The sequence below is a fragment of the Nuphar pumila genome, chromosome 10 (genome assembly GCF_984573655.1).
Source record: "Nuphar pumila chromosome 10, dmNupPumi1.hap1.1, whole genome shotgun sequence".
Classification (NCBI taxonomy): domain Eukaryota; kingdom Viridiplantae; phylum Streptophyta; class Magnoliopsida; order Nymphaeales; family Nymphaeaceae; genus Nuphar; species Nuphar pumila.
This window is the reverse complement of record NC_143258.1, coordinates 117,682,365-117,705,594: the sequence shown is the minus strand read 5'-3', so window position 1 is coordinate 117,705,594 and position 23,230 is coordinate 117,682,365. Positions and strand designations below refer to the sequence as shown.

Here is a 23,230-nt window from a genome sequence, read left to right as displayed (position 1 = left end):
ATCCACTCAAGGTCTGCTGTACTTTGTCTTTATCACTGACGAGACATCCCACAATAGCCAGTTGATCTCTGATGTCTTTCATTTTATTCAGGTACTCCATAATAGACATTGAATCTTTCTTCAACATTTGAATTTCTCGTTTGAGAAACATAATTCTTGCTTCAGAGATCTGCGAATATGTCTGAACTAACTTGTCCCATAGCTCTTTGACTGAACAATCATCGGAAATGGCAACAAGAACTTCCTATGAGAGCATTGAGGTGATGTATGCCACTAATCCTTGATCTCTTTTCATCCAAGCAACATAATCTGGAATTTTTAGAAGAACAATGGATTGTGCCCCTTTATCGTCTGTCTTTTCCTGCGAGGTGAACTCTGGAGGGGTTGAGACCGATCCATCCAGATGACCAGAGAGATCCTGACTCCTTATAAAAGGAACAATCTGCCTTTTTTAGGTCAAGAAGTTGGAATTATTCAGCTTTTCAGAGACCAATTGGCTAAGAAAGTTAGAGGAAGGACCTGACTGTGGGAAGGGTGAGTCCATTTGCAAAGATAGTGGAAAGGAAGAGAAAAAAGGAAAAGCTTGAACCAAACAAAAAATTCAGTCACTTGAATATCCTGCCTTTTTTTTTAGGCAGATGTATTATATTCAGGTATGATCAGAAAAGTAACTGATTAAACAGTTTTCAAAGCAAGACCTGAATATCAAAAATTAAATCAGTGCCAATGTGAAAACGTGAAACAAGATCTTGCAGACTGAAGCAGCACAATGTTGATCTCAGAGAGTATAATATTCAGAGTTAAACAGCTTAATAATGAATATTAACACAGAAGTGGTTCCAAATCTGATAAATCATGAAACAGAGGTATGAATAGTTCGAAAAACAGGAAATACCACAAGCATTAATTTTAACAACTGAATATGCACATCGAGGAATCCAAAAACGAGAATCACCTTTGGGATCAGTTAACTAATTCTGAGAGAATCAGATCTGAAGAAGATAAGGAATCAGATCTAAAGAAGATAAGGAGAACACGATGACGTCAAAACGAGAAGAGAAGAAGATAAAACGAAAAGGGAGACGTTAGGGTTCTTATCCAAAATCCAAAAAAGAAAAGAAATGAGGAAGGAAACGTACCCAGAAATCGGGTTCTTACCAGAACTGAAATAGAATAGAAAACAGAAGGGAAAGAAGAAAGACGCTGAAATGGGTTCTTACCAAATCCAAAAAGAGAAGAAAAAGAGGAAGGAGACGTACCCAAAAATCGGGTTCTTACCAGAGCCGAAATAGAATAGAAAGAAGGGGAAGAAGAGGTACACTGAAATCGGGTTGAATAGAGATATTTTCCTGACTTGAAAAAAAAAACTCAGATTATCTCCTTGGACATTCCTTCTGGAAAGAAGTCTCAGGCCCAACTTTTAACACCGCTCTGATTCCATGTTAAAACGTGAAGATCTCCACATTCACATGTGCAGGGAAGAAGAAACGAAAATTGAAGAAGAGTCTGCAAAACACGTTAAATGGTTCCAGCGTGTTTTCATTGTATTAGAGATTGAGTATATAACTAATACATAATTTTAGGGTACAAAACTACCCTTTAATAATATACATAATTACAACACACTTTCATCATTTGGATCTGGATCCAATCCTGTACAGAAATCGGGTCTGACCATGCACAGACCCGACTTGGGTTCAAGACCTAGAAACGACTTCTTTTCACCTAATTCATATGATAGGGCTATGAGCATTTATATGTTTTTTGGGGTATTTCATTTGCACTTGTGAATGTTAACACTCATTTTGAAGAGTTTGGGACAAATAATTAACATTTGGTTTTTAATACTAACATGCATTTTCTAATTATGACATGATGTTGTTAATGCTAATATGCATTTCGTTGTTAATGTTAATTTTTTATTGAATGAATGTTCATATTTTATTTCTTAGATACTTACGTAGATCAAGTTGTTGCATTAATGTTACTTTTACATGTGAAACTCATATTTTTTTAGTATTTATTTGAGAATTTTTATTTCTTGTTGGTTGTTGCTTCACCAATAAAGCATTTTTTATTTATTTATAATTTTAGATATTTTTTATAGTTTTTTTTAAGTTTTCAAAAAAAAAATTGAGGCTTACGCTTTACGCCTCGCCTGAGATTTTGGTGAAGCACCTTGCTACGCTTCAACGCTTTTCATAACACTGATTTCAACAAACATTTACAACTTTCATGTAATATCTCATGAATTTTTGCTTAATTTAAATTTTAAGAAATGTTATCTTTATTAAATAAATAAAAATTATTATTAAATGGATTTAATATATAATATATATGTGGTTAACAAGATATGGATCTTGGACACTTAAGGTCAAGATCTAAGATCCATATGAAGTAGATGGATCCGGATATGGATCTTGGACCCTTTGGGTCAAGATCCAATATCCAATTGTAGTGGAATGGATAAGTGGCAGATGTTAATTGGATCCTAATATGGATCTTGGACCCATTGGGACGATATCCAAGATCTTAGGATAAATAAGTATTAAAATATATATATATATTAGATATATATTGGAATAGAAAGAGTCTCTATTTCCTTAAGGAAGTAGAATTCTTTCTACTTCTGAAAAGGACGTCCCCTCTAGAGAGAGGAGTCCTAGTTCTTTCATAAATAGGCGTGAGGCTCTCTCTCAAAACACACCAAGATGTTTAGAGAGAGAGGGGGTTAAGAGAGAAAAAGGGAGGAGGCTGAATTGAGAAGGGAGAGAGAGAGAGCAATGAGTGGGAGGTAGGTTGCTGGCTGACGTGTTCTCTCTCCCCTTCTTCTCCAACGCCTCCTTTATCTTCCTCTTCTTTATGAATTTGCTCGAATCACATAAGGTACGCGATTCTCTCTCTATTCCGATAAGCAGAAGAATTTTTCATGCTCTGAATCAAATATGGGTTTGAGAGAAGAATTAAATTTGTACATATATACATACAGATTTATCGATTCTGTCAAATCTGGAACTATGTTAGTTGGGTTGAATATTGATTCTTGATTCCGGTTTTTGATGGGCCTGAGCATAAAAATTTATAGCAGTCATAATATTAAGGTTGCTGTTATTATCTGTGTTTGGATCAGATTTATTTGGCTGATCTGTTAAATCTATGTTTATTGAATCGAGTTCACGTTGATCCATTAACCTATACTTAGGTTATGTTTGAGTCCATAAAACTGATTTCTATACATGGCGTCAGGGTACATGTGCCTGCATACATGCACCTATATCAGTCATGTATATGACATGACTGATATGGTGTGGTTGTGGGTATTCAAAACTCACAAAAGAAAAGGAAAAGATTTTTGACAGATTGTCCTTAATCCGGGCCTAGAAATTTAAAAAGTGTGGTAATGATAATACAAAAGAAACCTGCTGTGATTTTTGGATTAGATTTATTGGACTAAATTTAATCTGCATTTTTTTCCTGGTTTGGGTTCAGTTTATTTGTTTCAGCTGGTTTTTGGTTGGAAATTTAATTTCTTGCTCACGTATGTTAAAGTCATAAACAAGAACTCGTTGGGTATTATGTTGGATCTGAACCCTGTTGGAAGCACCCTAATACACATGGATCCAACAAGGTTTAGATCCTATTGACTGCAGCTAAGAATGACAACAGATGCAACAGATTGGACTCGGTTCAGAGGTATGCACTAATAAACCCAACATGATTGGATCTGGTTTTGTCAGGTTCATTTACAGATAAAAAGGGTACTACCAATCAAATGGGGATCTAGTTGACATAAATAGTTGTTTAGATACACATTTATATGTATTTGGTTTCTACATTAGTTGAACATCACTGTATATATAACCACCCCGATCTCTAAAGAGTCCAGATCTGCGTTTCATGCCTTGTAAGACTAAGAATGGATTTGGGTCATGATTTGAACCTGGATTTCTGCCAGGAACGAGTGTTTGAGATGCAACCAAAATTGGTATGTATGTAAATCAGAAACCTGATTTTGGTGGGTGTCGAGTAGTTCCTGCCAGCTGATCAAACCTTAGGATATATATATATATATATATATATATATATATATATATATATATATATATATATATATATATATATATATATATATATATATATATATATAATGACAACAAATTATGGAAGTTTTGTCCCTGTTCAACAAATAAAATATATATTGAATCCTTTAGTCACATGAAAACTAGTTTTGTTTGATAAAAATCTGATTTATTAAATCCTCTATAAGTGTTGAATATATATATATGTCTAGGATAGAATTTTTAATCTGTCAAGCTTAGATTTATTGATTCACGCATGTGTTGATTTATGATACTTGGATGCGCGCTTATGTGGTTTTTCGTCATATCGTGTCAAGTTTTAGATCCATGTTCATACCATGTTTTAAATCATGTTCATGCTGCGTATTTAAGTTGAGTTTTGAATATTTAATTAAAGATGATTCTAAAGGTAAGTTTGACATATTATAAAAGAAAATACTGAATTTTGGTACGTCTGTAAACACCCCAAATTTTCACTCACCTCCCCAACATTTCCACCAAGCATCAACATCCAGCCTCTGAAATCGCTGGAGGGCAAAATGGTCATTTTCTGAGCCCGGACCTTGCAAAAGTCTAAATTTCATCTGCAACTCTCAAAATTTCTCTATTTTGTCTCAGATAGTCAAAATCTTACTCCTGACAGAAGACAGGAATCCTCAAGTCTTGGTTCAAGATTCCATTTCATAAGACATGACATTGCATATCATTGCATGAGCATTTCAAATCACTGCACTGCACAGCATGTCATTTCGAGGTCCAGAACTCTTGATTTCAAAATTTTCAATCCAGATTCGAATTTTAACTATTTTCAAAATTGATTTCAAAACCCTGGGTCTTCAAAATTATCAATTCTTCCCATTTTACCCCTAGGGCTCTGAATTTCAAAATATTTTCTCAGGAAAACGATCTGGATAGTTTTCAATATGGATTTCAGTCACTTCACCTTAGATTTTGCCCTTTTTGACAATTTCAAATATCTTTCTTTTACAAAATCGCCCCACAAGGGCCAACTCTTTCCAAAATTCCTGTTTTGCCCATTAGTCCAGATTTTATGAAAATTCCAAAAAGAAGTTGTTGTTTTATCCTTATTTCAATAAAGAAGCAATGTGGGACCCACACTGAGGTGGTGTCACACAAGCTTTTCTTTTGAAAATTTGAATTTTGAAAAACCCAAAAATATAGGAGCCTTGTCCCCTGGATTGGTGCCACTTGTCTTTTCTCTCTCCTCCCATTTACATGCCATGTGTCAGCATAGGGTTCACCTAGAGTCGGTGCCACATGTCACCCTCCCTCTTCTGCCAAGTGTCAGTGTGGGGCTACCTTAAGAAGCCGCCACATGTCTGCCATGTGTCAGTATCCATCCTGCGCCATGTGTCATTTCAAAGACTACCAGGAGATGCCAAGTGTCATAGGTTGTCCTGTCTAGAAAAAGTGGAGTTTGTCTCCTCTGAGGTGGCGCCACTTGAAGTGTGTCTCCTGCAGGGGACACGTGTCAACCCCTCCTTCCTTCTAGAAAAGTAGCCCGACACATGTCCTCTCCCTATTTTTTTCAGAAAAGTAGGAAACATGTGTCACTCCTAAATTCCTACAGAAAAAGTAGGCTTGTCTCCTCTGAGGTGGCGCCATCTGGAGTGTCTCCTGCAGAGGACACATGGCAAGCTCTCATTTCCTCAGAAAAAGCAAGTGCCATGTGTCATTTTCTGCTTTCTTCAGAAAAGCTAGAATTCAAATATTCAAAAATTCCCATAGGTGGCGAAAATCAAGAACTCCTACCTTTTTCATCCTGTCTGAGATGGCGCCACATGGCTTGGCCCACCTTCTCTCCCCTCTGCCACGTGTCATTCTCTGCTTCTTTCAGAAAAAGTAGCCTGACACATGTCTTCTCCCTACTTCTTTCAGAAAAGTAGGAGACACATGTCACTGCCCTCTTTTTCCTCCCTCTTGCCACATGGCATTGTAGGAGCCACCCTGAGGTGGCGCCACATGTCCATCCTCCATTCCTCCAGGGCCAACCTCCATTTGAAATTCGAATTCTCCTCTGAGGTGGCGCCATCTGAAGAACCTCCTCCAGCAGGCTGACACTTGGAACCATCCTGGACTGCCACATGTCCAGATCTCCTTTCACCAGAAAAAGCAAAATTCAAATTCCTCTGAGGTGGCGCCTTCTGAGCCCACTGCTCTGTCTTTCTGACATGTGTCAAACACCTTTTGAGGTGGCACCATTCCAGGACTCCACTTGGCTCCATTTTTATTTTTATTTTATTTTTAATAAAGGTAGCCCACCATGAGGTGGCGCCACCTGAGGACTCCCTACAAAAGGTGAGTTTGAATTTCAAATTCCAAGAGAGCACCCTCTGAGGTGGCGCCTTCTGGGAGCTCCCTGCAGAGAGAATCAAGCTAACTTTTGAAAAATTCCAAATTCCCCCTGCTGAGGTGTCTCACCCACAAAATTTCCATTTTTTATTTTTCTCAAAAAAATCAAAATAGCCTTTTGAGGTGGCGCCACCTGAGGGCTCCCTGCAGAAGACAAATTCGAATTTCAAACCCCTCAGATGACACCCCCTGAGATGGCGCCACATGGAGGGCTCAGATCCAGCCTGTTTGAAATTCAATTTTTTTTCAGAAAATCTATAAAAACAAGGCTCCATGTCCAGCATAGGAGATCATTTTTTTTGGCTCTGGTGAACTTGGAAAATCCGACCTAGCCTTCCTAGAATTAGATTTTGAACCTTGGAAATCGTGCCCCCTTTGGTGCATTGAAGAGGGTGGAGTAGAGCTCGTGCTGTGGCCAATCCGATTCCAACAGAGCTCGATTTTGGTGGACCATCCGAAGCTCGGAGCGAAGAACGAAGGAAGCTCGTGATAGCTGCCCATTTCAAGAGCTCCTACGCTGCGTAACGAAACAAGGTGCACTTCTTTTCCCCTTGATGTGATTCTATAATCCGAATCGGGAGTCGTTTTAAGAAAAAGCTCATCCGAGGGATGGATTGAGCTATTCTCATAAAACGACATATATAAAAATGTTTCATTATGCTTCCTTGATGATTTTAACATTCATATAGTTAGCTAGGTTTAATTTGCATTTTATTTCATTCATTTAGCATATTTCATGAATTAATTAGGATTAATTTAGCCTTTATTTCAATTCTGCTTATTTTCAGTAGGTCTCTGTTTTTGTCAGTCAGTCCACACGTCATTTCATGCATTTGTTTTTTATTAAAAATCCCAAAAAAATCACGGAATGCGCCCTTAGGTGTCCCTGAAATTTTGCCAAAAATTCGGAGGCATTTGAATTTGTTTACTGTGGTAAACGTTCAAAATGGCAAGTCGGGTTTTGTTACCCGGGATACGTTTTGAAAGTCATTTTCCGACTTGTAAAATCGAGATATCCCTCATGGGAGATCCGATTTCCGATCCGAAAGATGTTTTGAACTCGGAAAAATGTCTAGTTTTTAACATGATTTTATCAGATTTTTTTGATTTTTTTTTAATGTCTGAAAAAAATCCGAGATGTCGGTACACGTGTCAGAGCCTAATTTGGGCCTCTGAGATCTTGGATCGACTTAGGTCTATGGTTTCTCTTTGTGTGTTGCTCCAAATCCGAAACTGTAAAAAGTGAAAGTGGTGTCCGAGATGTCCTCTGTTTGAATCTGAAAGCCTGTGATTTTTAGAACAGTGTTGACCCCTGCTTCGGATTTTTTTTGTCAGCCCCTTGTTTTGCTACATTTGTCTGTTCTGTTAGTTTAGGCAGAAATAGTTATATTTTTATTTGTGTTTCCGTTGATCAAATGCCGAAGTCATAAACATAAAAGTTGTTCATGTAGGTGTCGTGCATAACTCTGATTAATTTCATAAATTTTCATGGCCGTTTTGTATTTGTTTAACATTTTACATCAGATTAGTGTGATTTTTACCTCTGTCTGAACTAAATCCCTGTTATTGAACTCACCATGGCTCAAATCCCGAGGCTATAAAAACCAAAATTGTTCCATTTCGGGTCTTTTAGCAGTCTGCAAAATATCAGAAGTTTCCATGGTATGAATCTTGCATTATCATATTAGGCATTGCATTTGGTTCGGATCCATAGGTAAAATCCATCATTTTAGGACTTTCCTTAAATTTTAGCATTTAAATCATATCATTTCGTGATTTTTAGCATTCTAGGTTGTTTATCAGAGTGTTTAGATGCTTCATACCGAATTTGGTGCAATTTGAAATCCATTTGAGGTTTGGATCATCCATAATACCAAAACAGGGTCCCGCAGGACCCGGATCCAAGCGAAAAACAAGCGAAAATCGTTATTTTTGATAAATTGCAAAATACCAAATTCTGATTTTACAGTCTTAATGTGTCTAGCAGCATGTCATCATATCTCTTACTGCATTTCATCATCATTGGATTCAATTTGAATTTCAAAATCTCAATTTTACCAAGTTTTCCTTCAAAAACCCTGATTTTAAAGGTATAACTTTATAATTAGGGGTATTTTGGTCATTTTAACCTCAATTCCGAATTTCAAATTGTTTTTCACTGAATTTCTAGCGTTTTCATCATTTCAAAATATCAAGGAAGCATGAGAATAGGGTTTATATCCAATTAAATCCAATAATTTCATAATATTATTGGAAAATCTTGGAAAAACCCACATATTTGAGCTAACTTTATTTCAAGCTTGGCAGGGACATTCCAAAGAAGGAGCTGAAGTCTGCAAATTTCTTTTATTTCCTTTATTTAGTGATGTAATAATGTAAATTTTGGAATAAGAGATTTAATTTCCTGCTTAGACTAGGATGCATATCATATAGTTTGATTTTATGCAATATCCTGTTTCTATGATTCATGCATTTTATTTCAAAAGCACTATGGATGTTCACGAATGGCACGTGCACCAACTCTTAGGGAGTTGATGGACTCGGTGGGATCCATATTTACGGCCCTAGTCGGAATATGGACGAGACCCAGATCCATCATCTTTCTACTAGTCACATTGAGTCTACACTCTTAGGCTATCTTAAAATGCACATCATATTTCCAAAGTTTTCAAAATCATGTGCATCAAATCAACTAAATTCTGAACATATTCATGGCCACAGTCAGAATATGTGAAGGATTTATTTGGACTTAATGCACATTTTCCAACCAATTCCTCAGAAAATCTTTTCAAAGTGCATTCATTTACTCATGTCATTTGCATCATGAAATCATTGATTTTCTCAAGATTTTCTCAAGAAAACTTCATTCTCAAGAAATCGATTTCTCAAGAAACTCTAAGGATTTTTCAAAAATCGGTTTTCCAAAGACAAAGTTTTCCGCAGTTTTCCCTGGAAAATGATATTTTCTTAAGAGATTCAAAAGAGTTTTCCAATCTTTCTCCAAGATCCAAAACCGATTTCCAAGTATTTAAAAAGGTAAAATTCCCAGGATTTCGATTCCCCAAGTTTTGAATTCCTTCTCCAATGAGTTTTCCTATAAATTTTCTATCATTTTCCTAAGAAAACTCTCAAAGTCCAAGTTTTCCTAAGAAGTGTTTCCCCTTTCAAAAGGTTCATCTTTTCTAAAGAATCACTTCCATTTTCCCAGGATTTTCAACCATTCAGGATTTTCCCACAACTTCATGAACTTTCCCGTGACTTCAAAAACCCTTTTCTTCAGATGAGTTTTCCTGAGAAATTGACTTTCATCTTTTTCCTAAGAGAATCTTTTCAACTCCAAATATTTTCCAAGCATACATCATGTTTTTCCAAGCTACATTTTCCAAAATCTCATAGCACATGCCTGAATTCTCTGTGCATTTAGGATAGAACATAACTTTGATAATTTAACTAAGTCAAGCACGATTTTGGTCCTTGGTTCGATTACCCCTGTTAAAGGCGGCAGGAACGGTCGAACCTCGTACCGACAGGTCGAGCCCCATCCCATGGATTTTCCCGCAATTTTTAAAAACGGAGGCGAGTATTTCAAAACAATTTCCAAAATCCGGTCAAAGTTTGAAGCGCGAAAGCGTTTTCCTCTCTCTCTCTTCCGCAAGGAAGGGAAGACTGGGGAAAAATTTCGCGACGATAACAACGTCATACAAATCTGATTTCTGGCATGTAAAAGAAATCTGTTTGGAAAATCAAATTGGACTATAAATTTTTCAGATGCTCAGAACTTTGCTTTCCATTAGAAAATGTTAAAACTGTTCTGCCTTGGACAGTTAGTAAATCTAAAGATTTTAGATGTTTTGATTTCCCAGTTATATTGGAATGGTTGAAAAGATTTGGATTCCCTGTGGACATGGTAAAATTGTTAAGCTTGGTTCAATTTGCTTTCATTTATTTGCTGTGAATATGCATTCATGTTGCATTGTGAACACCAATCTCAATATCTTTGTGATTTATGTTAATTGAAATTTGCAATGTCATTTAAATTGTTGTTCAATTGTATAGTGATTATGTGTGAACTACTTATGGGCCTTTGGAGGCCAGGAGCATGTGTTGCTCATGAAATAGTAAATTATAAATGCATTGCAAAACGATTTTGGTATTGTTTTTGAATTAATTACATTGTTGAAATAATAGGGCAATGACCCGAATTTGTTATTGCATGATGATTTGCATAATTGTTCTTGTGTAAAGAACCCTTAATTAATTAAGAATAGCAAAAGAGACCAAACAGTGTAATAATTTTCTTCCTTGGCGTCCCTCTAAAAGGGTAGAAACCATAGAGTGGGGTTATGGGGACCATGAGGATACTAAACACCGTGTGTGTGTGTTTTGCCCCCAAGAACCTGATGTGTGGTTTGTATTCTCAGCCACGGTTGTAGAAAATTTCTGTCACTTTGACTGAGGATGGTGTTGTTGACTCAGTTGTAGTTATTGGTATACCAAGAAAGTGGCGTCAATGAATGTTAATTTCATTGTCGTCTCAATATTAGGTGATAATTCTAATGTTCCGATTGATAGTGATGATTCTTTATATCGGTCAAGGAACAAGTGTAGGACCCAATAAATAAAATACAAATTGTGTGTTGAGCTACCACTAAAAATTTTCTTAAACCTTAGAAATTTTACCCATTTTTTAGTATCTACAGGTTTTAAGAAAGTGAAAATTAAATTGTGTGCATTAAATTGGGACATGCATGCAAAAGCAATTTTGATAATTGAACTTAAAAAGTTATTCATGCATCCCTAATTGTTTAACGTAGCATGAAATTGGTAATTGTTTTATTTGAACTGCTTAAATTGTAAGTTGTTCTGAATGAGTGTTGTTCGTAGAGCCCTCTTAAACTTATGTTTGATTTGATCAATGTTAAATTCTTTACTGTTGAATTTGGAGAGGGTCTCGTACAAGAACTTCGGTTCTTACTCAATTTTTAAAAATCTTTTTCAAGTACTGAGGCACTATGATGGAGAGACGAGCTGGCTGGAAGACACAAGGGTTATGATCTGGTAGCTAGGGTTCTGACGTATAGGAGATATTTTGTTTTTGTTTTGGGGAACTATATAAACCCTTAGTGGGGATTATTTGATTTAAAAAAATTCAATTTCAGTTCATGATTTGATTTATATTATGTCTGGAATTATTGTTGGGAAGTGTAAATTAAATCTATAATGTGCCTCGGGTCCCTAGGATATTTTTCGTAATGTAAAAAAATACGCATTTTTCGAGGGTCAGTTTGGGGTTGTTACACTTCATCCACGAGTTTAAAACACATTTTCAAGAGTCAGTTTTTTATCAACAAGCAGTTAATGATAAAACATGAGTTAGATGCTATGGTTGAGGAAATAGAACCCGTTCATCTCAATCACACACGGACAATAGTCCCAAGACCCCATGGTAGAAGTATAGACAGGAGTAATACATCCACAACGTGAAGTATAAATCATATGGAATATTAGAGAGACACAAAGCTAAATTAGTAGCCAAGGGATTCAACCAAAAATATGGTATGGACCATGAAGAAACTTTTAGCCTTGTGGTTTAGATAGTTATTGTTCGTGTTGGTTTATCATTAGCATTATTTGTTGGCTAAAAGTTGTATCAACTCAATGTTAAAAAATGCATTATTTCATGGAGAGATAAAGAGAGAAGTGTACATCAAACAACCTAATGGAATTTTATCAGGCAAACATGAGTTAGATGCTATGGTTGAGGAAATAGAACCCGTTCATCTCAATCACACACGGACAATAGTCCCAAGACCCCATGGTAGAAGTATAGACAGGAGTAATACATCCACAACGTGAAGTATAAATCATATGGAATATTAGAGAGACACAAAGCTAAATTAGTAGCCAAGGGATTCAACCAAAAATATGGTATGGACCATGAAGAAACTTTTAGCCTTGTGGTTTAGATAGTTATTGTTCGTGTTGGTTTATCATTAGCATTATTTGTTGGCTAAAAGTTGTATCAACTCAATGTTAAAAAATGCATTATTTCATAGAGAGATAAAGAGAGAAGTGTACATCAAACAACCTAATGGAATTTTATCAGGCAAACATGAGTTAGATGCTATGGTTGAGGAAATAGAACCCGTTCATCTCAATCACACACGGACAATAGTCCCAAGACCACATGGTAGAAGTATAGACAGGAGTAATACATCCACAACGTGAAGTATAAATCATATGGATTATTAGAGAGACACAAAGCTAAATTAGTAGCCAAGGGATTCAACCAAAAATATGGTATGGACCATGAAGAAACTTTTAGCCTTGTGGTTTAGATAGTTATTGTTCGTGTTGGTTTATCATTAGCATTATTTGTTGGCTAAAAGTTGTATCAACTCAATGTTAAAAAATGCATTATTTCATGGAGAGATAAAGAGAGAAGTGTACATAAAACAACCTAATGGAATTTTATCAGGCAGACCTGAGAATATTTGTGTACAAATTGGGAAGACCTATCTATGGATCAAAATGAGTCTCACACAATTTTTCCAAAGGATCCACAATGCCATGAAAGATATAGATTTCAAAAGATCCATTTTAGACAATGCTCTCTTCACATATCATGTAGTTAAGATCATCTTCTTCATCCTGTTATATGTAATGGAGATATAAAAGCATTGATTGATGAATTAAGGCCCTTTTATGTAAAAAAATTTAAGATGAAAGATTTGAGAACTTTGAGATATTTCCTCAACATAGAAATTGGTAAGGATAAAATGAAGCATGGGACTCCCACCAAAAAAAAAGGTAATTTGGATATACTAAAAGTTTTAACTTCAATAACTTCAAGACCATCTACACCTACTTACACTAAAAAAAATATATCTAGATATGATGAAGAATTAGAAAATGCAACACTGCTTAGGAATATGGATAGAGCTTTACAACACTTAACTATTATGAAAACTAACATTGCCTATGCAGTTAAGAAATCATGTCAGTTTATGCATTGCCCAACAAACCTTTACCTAGAAGCTTTGAAGAGGATATTGAGATACGTTAGAACCATAGTCACCTGTATCCTTCAAGGTAATTTCTTAGCAAAGATTTTTCTCGGAGATATTCTAAAAAAATGAATATTCTCAGGAAAATCTTGGAAGCTTTAAAAATAAAGAAAATATAAATGATAATAAGAAAGATAGAAAAATAATAGGTTTTCTATTATTTTTCTTGCAAAAAAATATAAAGAAACAAGTTTTTAAAGTACAAAAGAAACCAAAAAATAGAAAAACTGAACTTAAAATATATAAAAATAAGTTTTTTGTAATATCACAAAAATATCACGATAATATTGCAATATTTTGGAAAGATTGTGATATTTTATTGATATTATCAGCCCAGCTGAAAATGCTAATAATATCGCAATATTTTCAAAATATCGATGATATTGGTGACTGTGGTTAGAAATATGTATCACATGGACTCATATATCATGAAATTAAGTTGAGACACATGAAAATAGGCTCACTATTTGGCTTCTCTGATGCAGATCAGGCAGGAAATCCCGATTCACAAAGATTAGTTTTTGGTTATTGCATATTCATGGGGCATACAACATATACATAATATCATGGAATAGTAAGAAGCAAAAGGGTGTGGCTACATCAATCATAGAAGCAGAATATATAACTCTATCAGGGATAATATAAAAAACTGTGCAGACTAATAATATTTTACATGATTTAGAATATGAGTGAGCCATTATTATGATAGCAAAAGTGCATCATCCTAGTTGTAAATACAGTGTTCAATGATAGATGTAAGCATATTGAAATTGAACTATCATTTTATACATGAAAAAGTGGAAAATGAATAACTCAAGACAGAGTATTGAGTTCAAAGATACAAGTAGTGGATATATTCGCAAAAGGACACTCTAGACAAATTTAGATTTATGAAAGGCAAGTTGTGCATGTTGGAGCGAGATACACAACTTGAGGGGAAGTATTAGACCGAGTACATTGAACTACAATGCCATTTTCATCATTTACATCACAAAGCACCTAGGGATATGCGTTGGCTGTTTCATATGCCTTCTTATATTATTTGATTACTTTGTCGTGTTATATTTCTTTTGTTTATTTCACTTGTGTACATTTCCTATGTGACACTACTTAGAGTGGCATTGTCAATTTGTCACAATACCTAAATAGTATTAACTTTTTGATGTTGCCTTAATTAAGGCTTCCTATATTAATAAGAGAGAAAACGTGCACCCTCCACTCTAAGAAGAATCTGTTGGGACTAGATCTCTCTCTCAACAAGGCTCATCTTCTTTCTTCCTTCTCCAAGAATTATCATAAGTTGTACAACAAACATGTGCATATAATGCATGCAAAAATGCATGCATATGTGCATACATAAATACATATTACATACATGCCTGCATGTTAAAAAGTGTATATAATTATATATAATATAATATATTTTATTATATATTATATTATATATAATTATTTTATTTATTTATTTTTCTTCTTTTATTTTATTTTTGCTTTATTTCTGTATTTTTTAGCTTGTCTAGTTCATATTGAACTAGACTCAAAACTAGTCAAACCATTGACTAGTTTTGAGTTAGCCGTTGGAGCTAGTCCTCTTATGTTCCCTTCTCTCACTCTCTCAATGTATATAAATAGAGGTGTTCCCCCTCCTCAATGTATCAATGCTTCTTAAGCATTTTCATGTGAATGAAATAAAGTTTATTATTTTATCTTTGTGTTATTCCTTTTATACCCTTTTGTGGGTCATGATGGTAGTGTCTTTAATGGACACCGATTACAAGCATTTGTGCTTTCGTGGAAGATCCTCATTTCATTACACTGCATCCATGCATGCATATATACATACATAATAAAATTTATATATCTATACATTTTTGTTGTTGTCAATGTCCATGGACTTCAGATGTTAACCTATGTCACACGGACTCTTCTAACAGGGCACCACACCCGCGTCGCACCAGCACCCAAGCACGTGCGACACTTGGACACAACTTCCTTTGTGTTAGGTGAAGTCAACCACACTGAGGTCCATTTCTATCCAAAAGTATATTCATTTAACCCTAATCAAGTTCATTTTTATCTATATTATACATATAAATACATAAATGCACACAAATACACGTAGTGTTAACTTAAAAGTGTTAAGAATTATATATATATATATATATATATACTCCCCGCACCCATGCACCCAAGTTTTTTTAAAGTGTCGCATCGCCACATCCGCACCCATACCCACACCCACACCTATGTGACATAGATGCTAACATGTTCATGACATTTTGGCTGAGAAAATGTTTGATCTGGGAGAAAATATCAAGAAAAAACTGATTATTTAATAAAAATAAATTAAATTTAAAACAATAAATAGACAAATAAAATAATAATGTGTGATTCAAAAACAATTGATAAGTTATCATAACCTTTTGGTGGAACTCACGTATTGCAACAAAAATATGTAAAACTCAAAATATAACCGACTTGTTACTATGGTAAGCATTGATCTGTCTTGCCCATGATGTATAACTACAAAAATATAATTACCAAAAAAAGAAAATGAGGTGATTTAAAATACATCAACTTCTAGTGGCAAACATAGAATGGTATTGGGTTAAATATCAAGTATCGTGTAAGAAACATAAAAGGCATGCCAATTTTTCCTTGGCCAGTAATCTTTAGAATAAAAGATAGAAAGTCCTTTCCAATATCATTGATGTTAAGTACAATCACATATCTACTGTCTGATATTCCCAAGCGGTTTAAAACCAATGGTGGCTTCATCCTTGAACTATTCACCAATAGACTGTAATGTCTTGCAGTAACATGAGTTTGATGATGATTTACCATGTTTGATGGCTCATTTTTATCTCAAAAGAATTAACTAATAAATGCTTTATTCCCTAGTTGAAAATGGGTATGGATTTCCTTCTCTATGTTGCAAGTTGTTCATTGTTTTTGCAGAAACCCAGCATAAATAAAAAGATGCAAAAACAGAAAACAGGCAAACAGTTCTCTACTCGCTACAAAAATCTTTTCCAGCACAAGAAACATGTACCTTACCAAATTGGCATCTGGGAGTTCACGAACTGCTTCATCGACATTTTCAGCTGTGGCTTTGACCTGAACAACAACAGATTGTTAATAAGCACGTTTTCCATCAACCAACATTGCAATAATGCACTAGTTTACCTATATTATATTATTCAGGACATTTGAGCATGATCTTTTCACTAGCAATATTTAGTTGTTTACTGGTGCCTAGATTTCACTTCTAAAATTTGATAAGATCCATAACTATAGCCAATTCAGGTGCATTAATATTTCATAAATATAATGTGCATCTATGAATCTTGTGAAGCATAAGAAAAAGGATTGCATGAGGTAAATATCACATTCTATTGACATCTAATTGCTCCTACTTCATGAACCAAAAAGGATCAAATAATATTGCGATAAAATCGACTCCCAATAATAGGAAAAGGTCTGAGGGGCCTTTGGAATGAGGCCCAATCCTAAATGAGGACAGCCCATTGTACTAGCTTAGTTGGACCAGTACCAATCTACAATCTGCCAGTAGTCTAGGCCTGCCAGAGTGGCATGACTTATTGTCACCATTTCAAAATATGATAATCTGCAGTGGATAACACTTGTACTCAAAAGGACAATGGAACCATTTGCAGTCTACCTATAACCATATTAGTTTCTGTAGTAGCATAGTAAATCCCTAGTTGCTTATGTTTATCTTGATAAGGGTGCCTTTTTGAGCTCTTCCCATGCTTGTTATATATTTTTCATTTACTTTATACTTCTCAAATTTACATGATCACTAATCGCATTGTGTCGAATAAGATAACTAGAATGGATAAGGTCACAATACTAGTCTACTACAGTCAAAGGATTTTGGGTTCATGTCCCCGATACAGAGAAAAAAGAAGAGCGAGAGAAACATTGTGTTGAGAAAAAAGATAGGTGCCCAATAGACTTGACTGTTTTTTGGACCTTTGCTGAACTTATTTTAGACATACTTATGTTGCTGGGGGCTATTTTTGTCATTCCCCATTTTGTATCTACAATGCTTTTTAGTAAAAAGGAAAGGGGTCGAGAGACCCAGATGCTTTTTCCTCTCCAACGTCTTCTACTCTTCTTCTCTTACTTTTCTCTTCTCCTCTCCGTCTCTCCTCTTATACTTCAGCAGACCCTGTTTTGCAGCCATCTATAGCACAAAAGAGGTCGATCTGCTGCATTGAAGCAATTCTTGCCATTGTTCCCTTTTTTGCTTATAAAACCGGATCATGTCCTTAGTTTGTCAATTCTCATAAATGGCATGGATAAAGATTTCATCTCCCTCTAAACATTTTCCTTATTGCTACTCACTGAATATGACATGCTTTGTTATGGACCAAAATTCAAAAAAACTGTTTGAATCTTTTTTCCTTCATCCAGCAATAGGCACAAATATATCTGATATCTTAAAAGTTCATGAAAATGGTTGGTTTTTCCTAGAGTGATGTTAAAATAGTTTACCATGAAATGAAAGTCCAGGGATTTTCTGAAAAATGTCGTGATACTGTAGCATTTTCTTAATTCCCAAACCAATAATTTTCTTAAATTGCATATGATTTTTTTCCGCTATTTTCTTCAAGAGGAAGAAAGCAGAAAAGCCTACCAATTTAGCGCTTTCCCACTCTGATGTCTTTGAAAGACGATTTTGAAGGGGCTCCACATGATCACTTCCATCTAATTGAACACCAATGAAGTATTGAAGCACACCCTAATAAAAAGAGTTGCAGTCAATCATATGATTCTATACAAGAGTTGGAATAAGATGACTTACGACTAGTATCCTAGGAAGCACAAAATTTGCTAAAATTGATAGTAAAATTATAAAAATGTAATTATTAAGAGACTATCCCATATTTCACCTTATGGTCACGCATGGGTTGCAAATGAAATAAATTCCAGAATTTTTTCCCTGCAAGACCATAATTCATGGTCAAAAGATATGCTCCTATGCACAAAGACAAAACATAGTATCCCCAAATAATGAAATTTTACATATCTTCAGTTGGATCATTCGTGTAAAAAACTCAAAAGCTTAAGCATAAAACTAAGCCAAATTTCTCAAAAACTACAATTAACCAAAAACCATCCATCCCATGACATGTGTTAACCTGTGGAATCATCAAAAACTCACCACTCTTTGTGTAATTAATCAGCTGAACAGTGAACTCCCTTTGTTCTCTAATGGCATCTCTTATTTTGGATACAGCTTCTTGATCAGTATCAGGTCCTTGAAGAAATCTGCATAATCCAGTTTACACCAGAAAATTATTGTATGACTTTGTTCTCTAAAACAGATAAAATTTATTATAATAATAGAAACAATTACTTCCATATTATTTTACATGACAATTACTTTATAGTATTTTACATGACCATTTTTCTCCATGGAAGCATGTGTAAGGATTATGCTTATTTGGAGTTGGTTGTGAAAGCATTTTCCACAGCATGGTTCTAACTAATAATGTTCAAATTAATTTAAAGGCAAGGAAATTTATTAATTGCAAAAGCTTGTGAATTTAGAGAAAGAAAAATATGTACAAGATAGAGATTCATTCTTTCCAACAAAAACACCAAGCAATAGACAATTGCAATTCCTTTCAAAGCAACAACCAAATCTCAACAAATCGTCTATGGTGCAGATGAACATAACAAAAAGGATTATAAACTATAAGCAGTCAACATAGTGATGATGGGGCATTTTTTTAATGTCTTATATCATACAGAGGTATAAATTGTAATGCTCGTGCTTTTCAAACAAAAATTTAATTTTTGTTTTGGATCCCTGTAAAACCCATGTTTTTCGAGAAAAAAAAATCGGAGCCGGGTCAGACCCGGACCCACTAGGGTTATTGGGGATGAGGGTTTCTTTTAACCCCCTCCCCCCCCCCCCCCGTGCGCTGAACTTCCCCCCTGCCTCTGTGTTTCCCTCTCCACGTAACGAAACAAGAAACCCTTCGGGTTTTCCCTGTTGGGCTCCTCCCCGATCCCCGTTAAAGGCACGTCGAGGGGAAGGAGGGCTTCCATTGCCTACACCTCCCTCCTCCTCTCTCTCTCACTCCCGGCGTGCGACCGCCAGTGGCGGAGCCAGAAGAGTCTCGTTGGGTGGGCAGACTTCGGGTCTCGGGGACAATGCTATGGTCTTGAAGGGCGATCCATTTATTTGGACCAGTGGCTGAAATCACATTCTTTCTTGATGATTGAACCAGTCTCTTCAGAAATCAACCCATGGGACCAAAAATATTCATAAGTAGCAGCAGTGTCTACAGCCATATTGAGAAGAGGATTGCCAATCTACATAATCAGAAAGAAACCAAAATTTAAAATAGTGAACTTAAATTCAGAAGACCAACCTTTATATACAAAAATTGGCATTGCCAACTTGAATGAAAATACGAACTCATGCCAAGTCAAACCAAATGCCAACTACTTATTGGCTCAGGGCTTCAGTATATTTGACAATTCTGTTATGGCTTGCAAGGTCTTCATTGATTGGTAATTTATCATGTGCCATGTCAATGAGACTGGTTAACTCACAACTAAGCCCTTGAGGTTGAACTTGAACCCAGATGAATGTCTATTGTGGTGTAGCAGAACACTTGCCAACTGAGGTATGTAGTGCCCTATTAGTAGTCATTAGTGAGGAACTGATCAAGAAACACAATCACATCACATAGACTACAAATTTATAGTGTTCAAGACCTGCATAGCTTTCTCCTGTTAGAAACAAAGCTCTTGATTTGTACTCTGGAAATTTCTCATACCATCCCACAAAAACCGAGAATACAAGCAGAAACATAGACACCCACAATGCAAAATCCATGTTTGGAGCAGAATGAAGAGGATCCATCACGTCAGAGACCCAGAATCAAAGGAAAAAGAGTGGTAGTTTTCAGAGGCATGAGTGATGCTTATATTGAAAGCGGGATGGAATAGGGAGATTGGGGTTTCAGTCTCAAAATTTAGAAGAATATAAACAAGAAATACACAAACACCATCCGGCCTAAATGGTGTTTGTGTATTTCTTGTTTAGCTCTTTACGTATAACAAATTCAAAAACGCCCAAAAAAGGGACCGTTCAGAAAACATGAAAGAGAACGGAAGAAAGAAAAAGAAGAAGAAGGGGAAGAGAGAGAGAGAGAGAGATACAGACCAGCTTCAAGCCTTCAACCGGCGGTCCGGCGTTTCGGCATGACGGCAGACGACGGTGATGCTTGGGGTGGGCATGGGTGAAGCAGCAGCCCAAATGAAACGGTGAAAATGAAATGGAAAACCTCAATCCCTAATTTTTTGAAATGTCCCGACTCCTGACTCGGCCGAGTCTCAATAGACTCGGGGTTGGAAACCGAGTCAAGTTGACTCGGCTGAGTCCCAAATCGACTCGGTTTCTAATTATAGGGTGGGCGACCGCCCACCCATGCCCACCCGTGGCTCCGCCACTGGCGACCGCACCTCAGCGCCGACGACCTCGCATCCGACACCTCTTAAGGGAGCCCGATGCCGATGCCCGCCGACTCTCAGGTAACCCCCTTACCCTCTCTTCTTCTTTTGTTTCTTCGTCTTCTTCCATCCTTCCTCTGTCTGTCAGAGGGTCGACAGGAGGCCGGCAGCCCCCTGCCGCACCCTCCTTTTCTCTTTGTGTCGCCAGAGGGCCGGCAGTCCCCTGTCGTAGCCCCCTTCTCTCTCATTGTACGCCGAAAGGCCGACAGGGAGCCGACGACCCCCTGTTGCGCCCTTCCCTTTTCCCTTGGGTATGCCAGAAGGTTGGCAGGAGGGCGGCGGCCCTTGCCGAGCCTTTCCCCTCTTTGTTTGGGTCTGTCGAAGGGTCGACAGGAGGCCAGTGGTCCCTACTACATCCTCCTTCTTCCTCTGCTTGTTGCCAGAGGGCCGACAGCCTTGTCATGCCCTCTCTCTCCCTTTGTTTGCCGGAAGGCCGACAGAAAGTCAGCGGACCCCTGTTGCGCCTTCCCCCTCTCTCTGGTTGCCGGAAGGTCGACAGGAGGTCGGCGGCCCCCTGTCGTGCCTTCTCCCTCTCTCTCTCATTCACCCCTCTTTCCCTTTCTGTTGCCCGCAGGTAGAGGTTCGTCCCCTGCCGCCACTCGATTTTTGATAGGCAGAGGCTCGCCCCCTGCCACCTATGATTCCGGCAGGCAGGGGTGATGCCCCTACCGCCTCTCTGTTCTCGATAGGCAGGGGCTCGCCCTCCTACCGCCTCTCTTTTCTGGCCGCCAGCAAGGGCGATGCCTCTGCCTGATTCTCTTATGGTGGAACCAGCGAGAATTCCGCTCGTCTGGCATGAGCAGTTAGTGCACGTTACCTTGTGTTGGGATGTTGCAAGTTCGAACCCCAACTTCGTCAATGCTTGCAGGGTGTTAATAATCATGTTTGTTTGTTGGTTTGCAGTTCACACGCCGGATCCCGCTCGTGCCCCGCAGCCCGTGTCCTATATCGCCTACAGTCGTACACACGCGGGACAACGCAACCTCCCGAGGTAGGGAAAAGAGAGAGGAAGAGGGTTCCTCTTCTCCAACAACCCTTGTTCCACCATCATTCTTCTCTATTTTTCAATTTTTATCAAAGGTATGGGTCTTCTTTCTTGATTTCAAGTGAGAAATCGAATGTCGGTGTAATTCCATGTAATATTTTGGTTGGAAAAAACGTAGAGTATGTGTTCTTAAATATCCCATGGAGGATGACCCATGGATCGTCCTCCATGGTTGGGCTTTTTTTTTGTATATTTTACCCTTTTTATGAAATAGAAATTTTGTACTAGTATAACAGAATTTTTATTCTTGATAGGAGGGGTTCTTTTAGGAGCCCTTTACCTGTTATCGATTTCCAATGGTGGATTTTGATATGGGGTGTGTAAAAGCATGAAAGTATGCATTGAAATCATGTTGTATACATATGTTTTTCAGAAAATATGTGTATAATGGTGTACTTATTGAAACCATTGAATATATATGTATTGTTGAATAAGTATACACAAATAGACTTAATGTTCATGTAACACCCCAAAATTTCAAACTTGCAAACCTTTCAGAAAAACGGACAAGAGACTAAAAAGGAATCTCTTCATCTCAGAGATGTTTTACGAAATCAACGGAAGACTATACTTTTGCTAAGTTCAGAAAGGCAAGCTGACAACTTTGGGCGCGTTAGCTAAAAGAACCAAAACGCACAACCCATGCCACTTGCAAACACTTGGAAAAGCCACTTTCATTTAAGAAGTTCTCCAAATAGTACAAAATTCGGATATCCCAAGGAAAATCCGTTACAAAACCCCAAACAACAGGACGCGAGCTAAGAGCAGAAAGAAGAGTGTCTTGAAGCCATCTTGCCATCGCCTGTGGTGTACCTAATCATCACCTGTACCCATAGAATGGGTTAGTTTCGCGAAAAACTAGTAGGTACACAAGAGAGACTACAAGGAACTGAATTATGTAGATTTAATTCAGTAGGTTACACAGTTTAAAGCAGATATGCAGTTAAACAGGTAAGCAATGCACACAGGTAACTAGTGCAAACGCATTAGTGCAAGCGAACAAGTAGTGCAAGCGAGTCAGTAGTGCAAGCGAATCAGTAGTGCAAGCGAGTCAGTAGTGCAAGCGAGTCAGTAGTGCAAGCGAATCAGTAGTGCAAGCGAGTCAAACG

General features: G+C 37.1%; 1 protein-coding gene across 7 annotated transcripts in view; it reads right to left on the bottom strand.

Annotated features, from left to right (window-relative positions):
• PHOT2 (phototropin 2) overlaps nucleotides 1-23,230 on the bottom strand; it is a 249,196-nt gene that overhangs the window by 191,759 nt on the left and 34,207 nt on the right. For all 7 annotated transcript variants that reach the window (XM_090019848.1, XM_090019847.1, XM_090019846.1 and 4 more), the window contains 4 exons: nucleotides 18,711-18,817; nucleotides 18,439-18,488; nucleotides 18,183-18,287; nucleotides 16,577-16,636 (listed from right to left, as the gene is read on the bottom strand). In XM_090019848.1, the coding sequence (XP_089875974.1) occupies nucleotides 16,577-16,636; nucleotides 18,183-18,287; nucleotides 18,439-18,488; nucleotides 18,711-18,817 (322 nt within the window). The remainder of the gene's footprint in view (nucleotides 1-16,576; nucleotides 16,637-18,182; nucleotides 18,288-18,438; nucleotides 18,489-18,710; nucleotides 18,818-23,230) is intronic.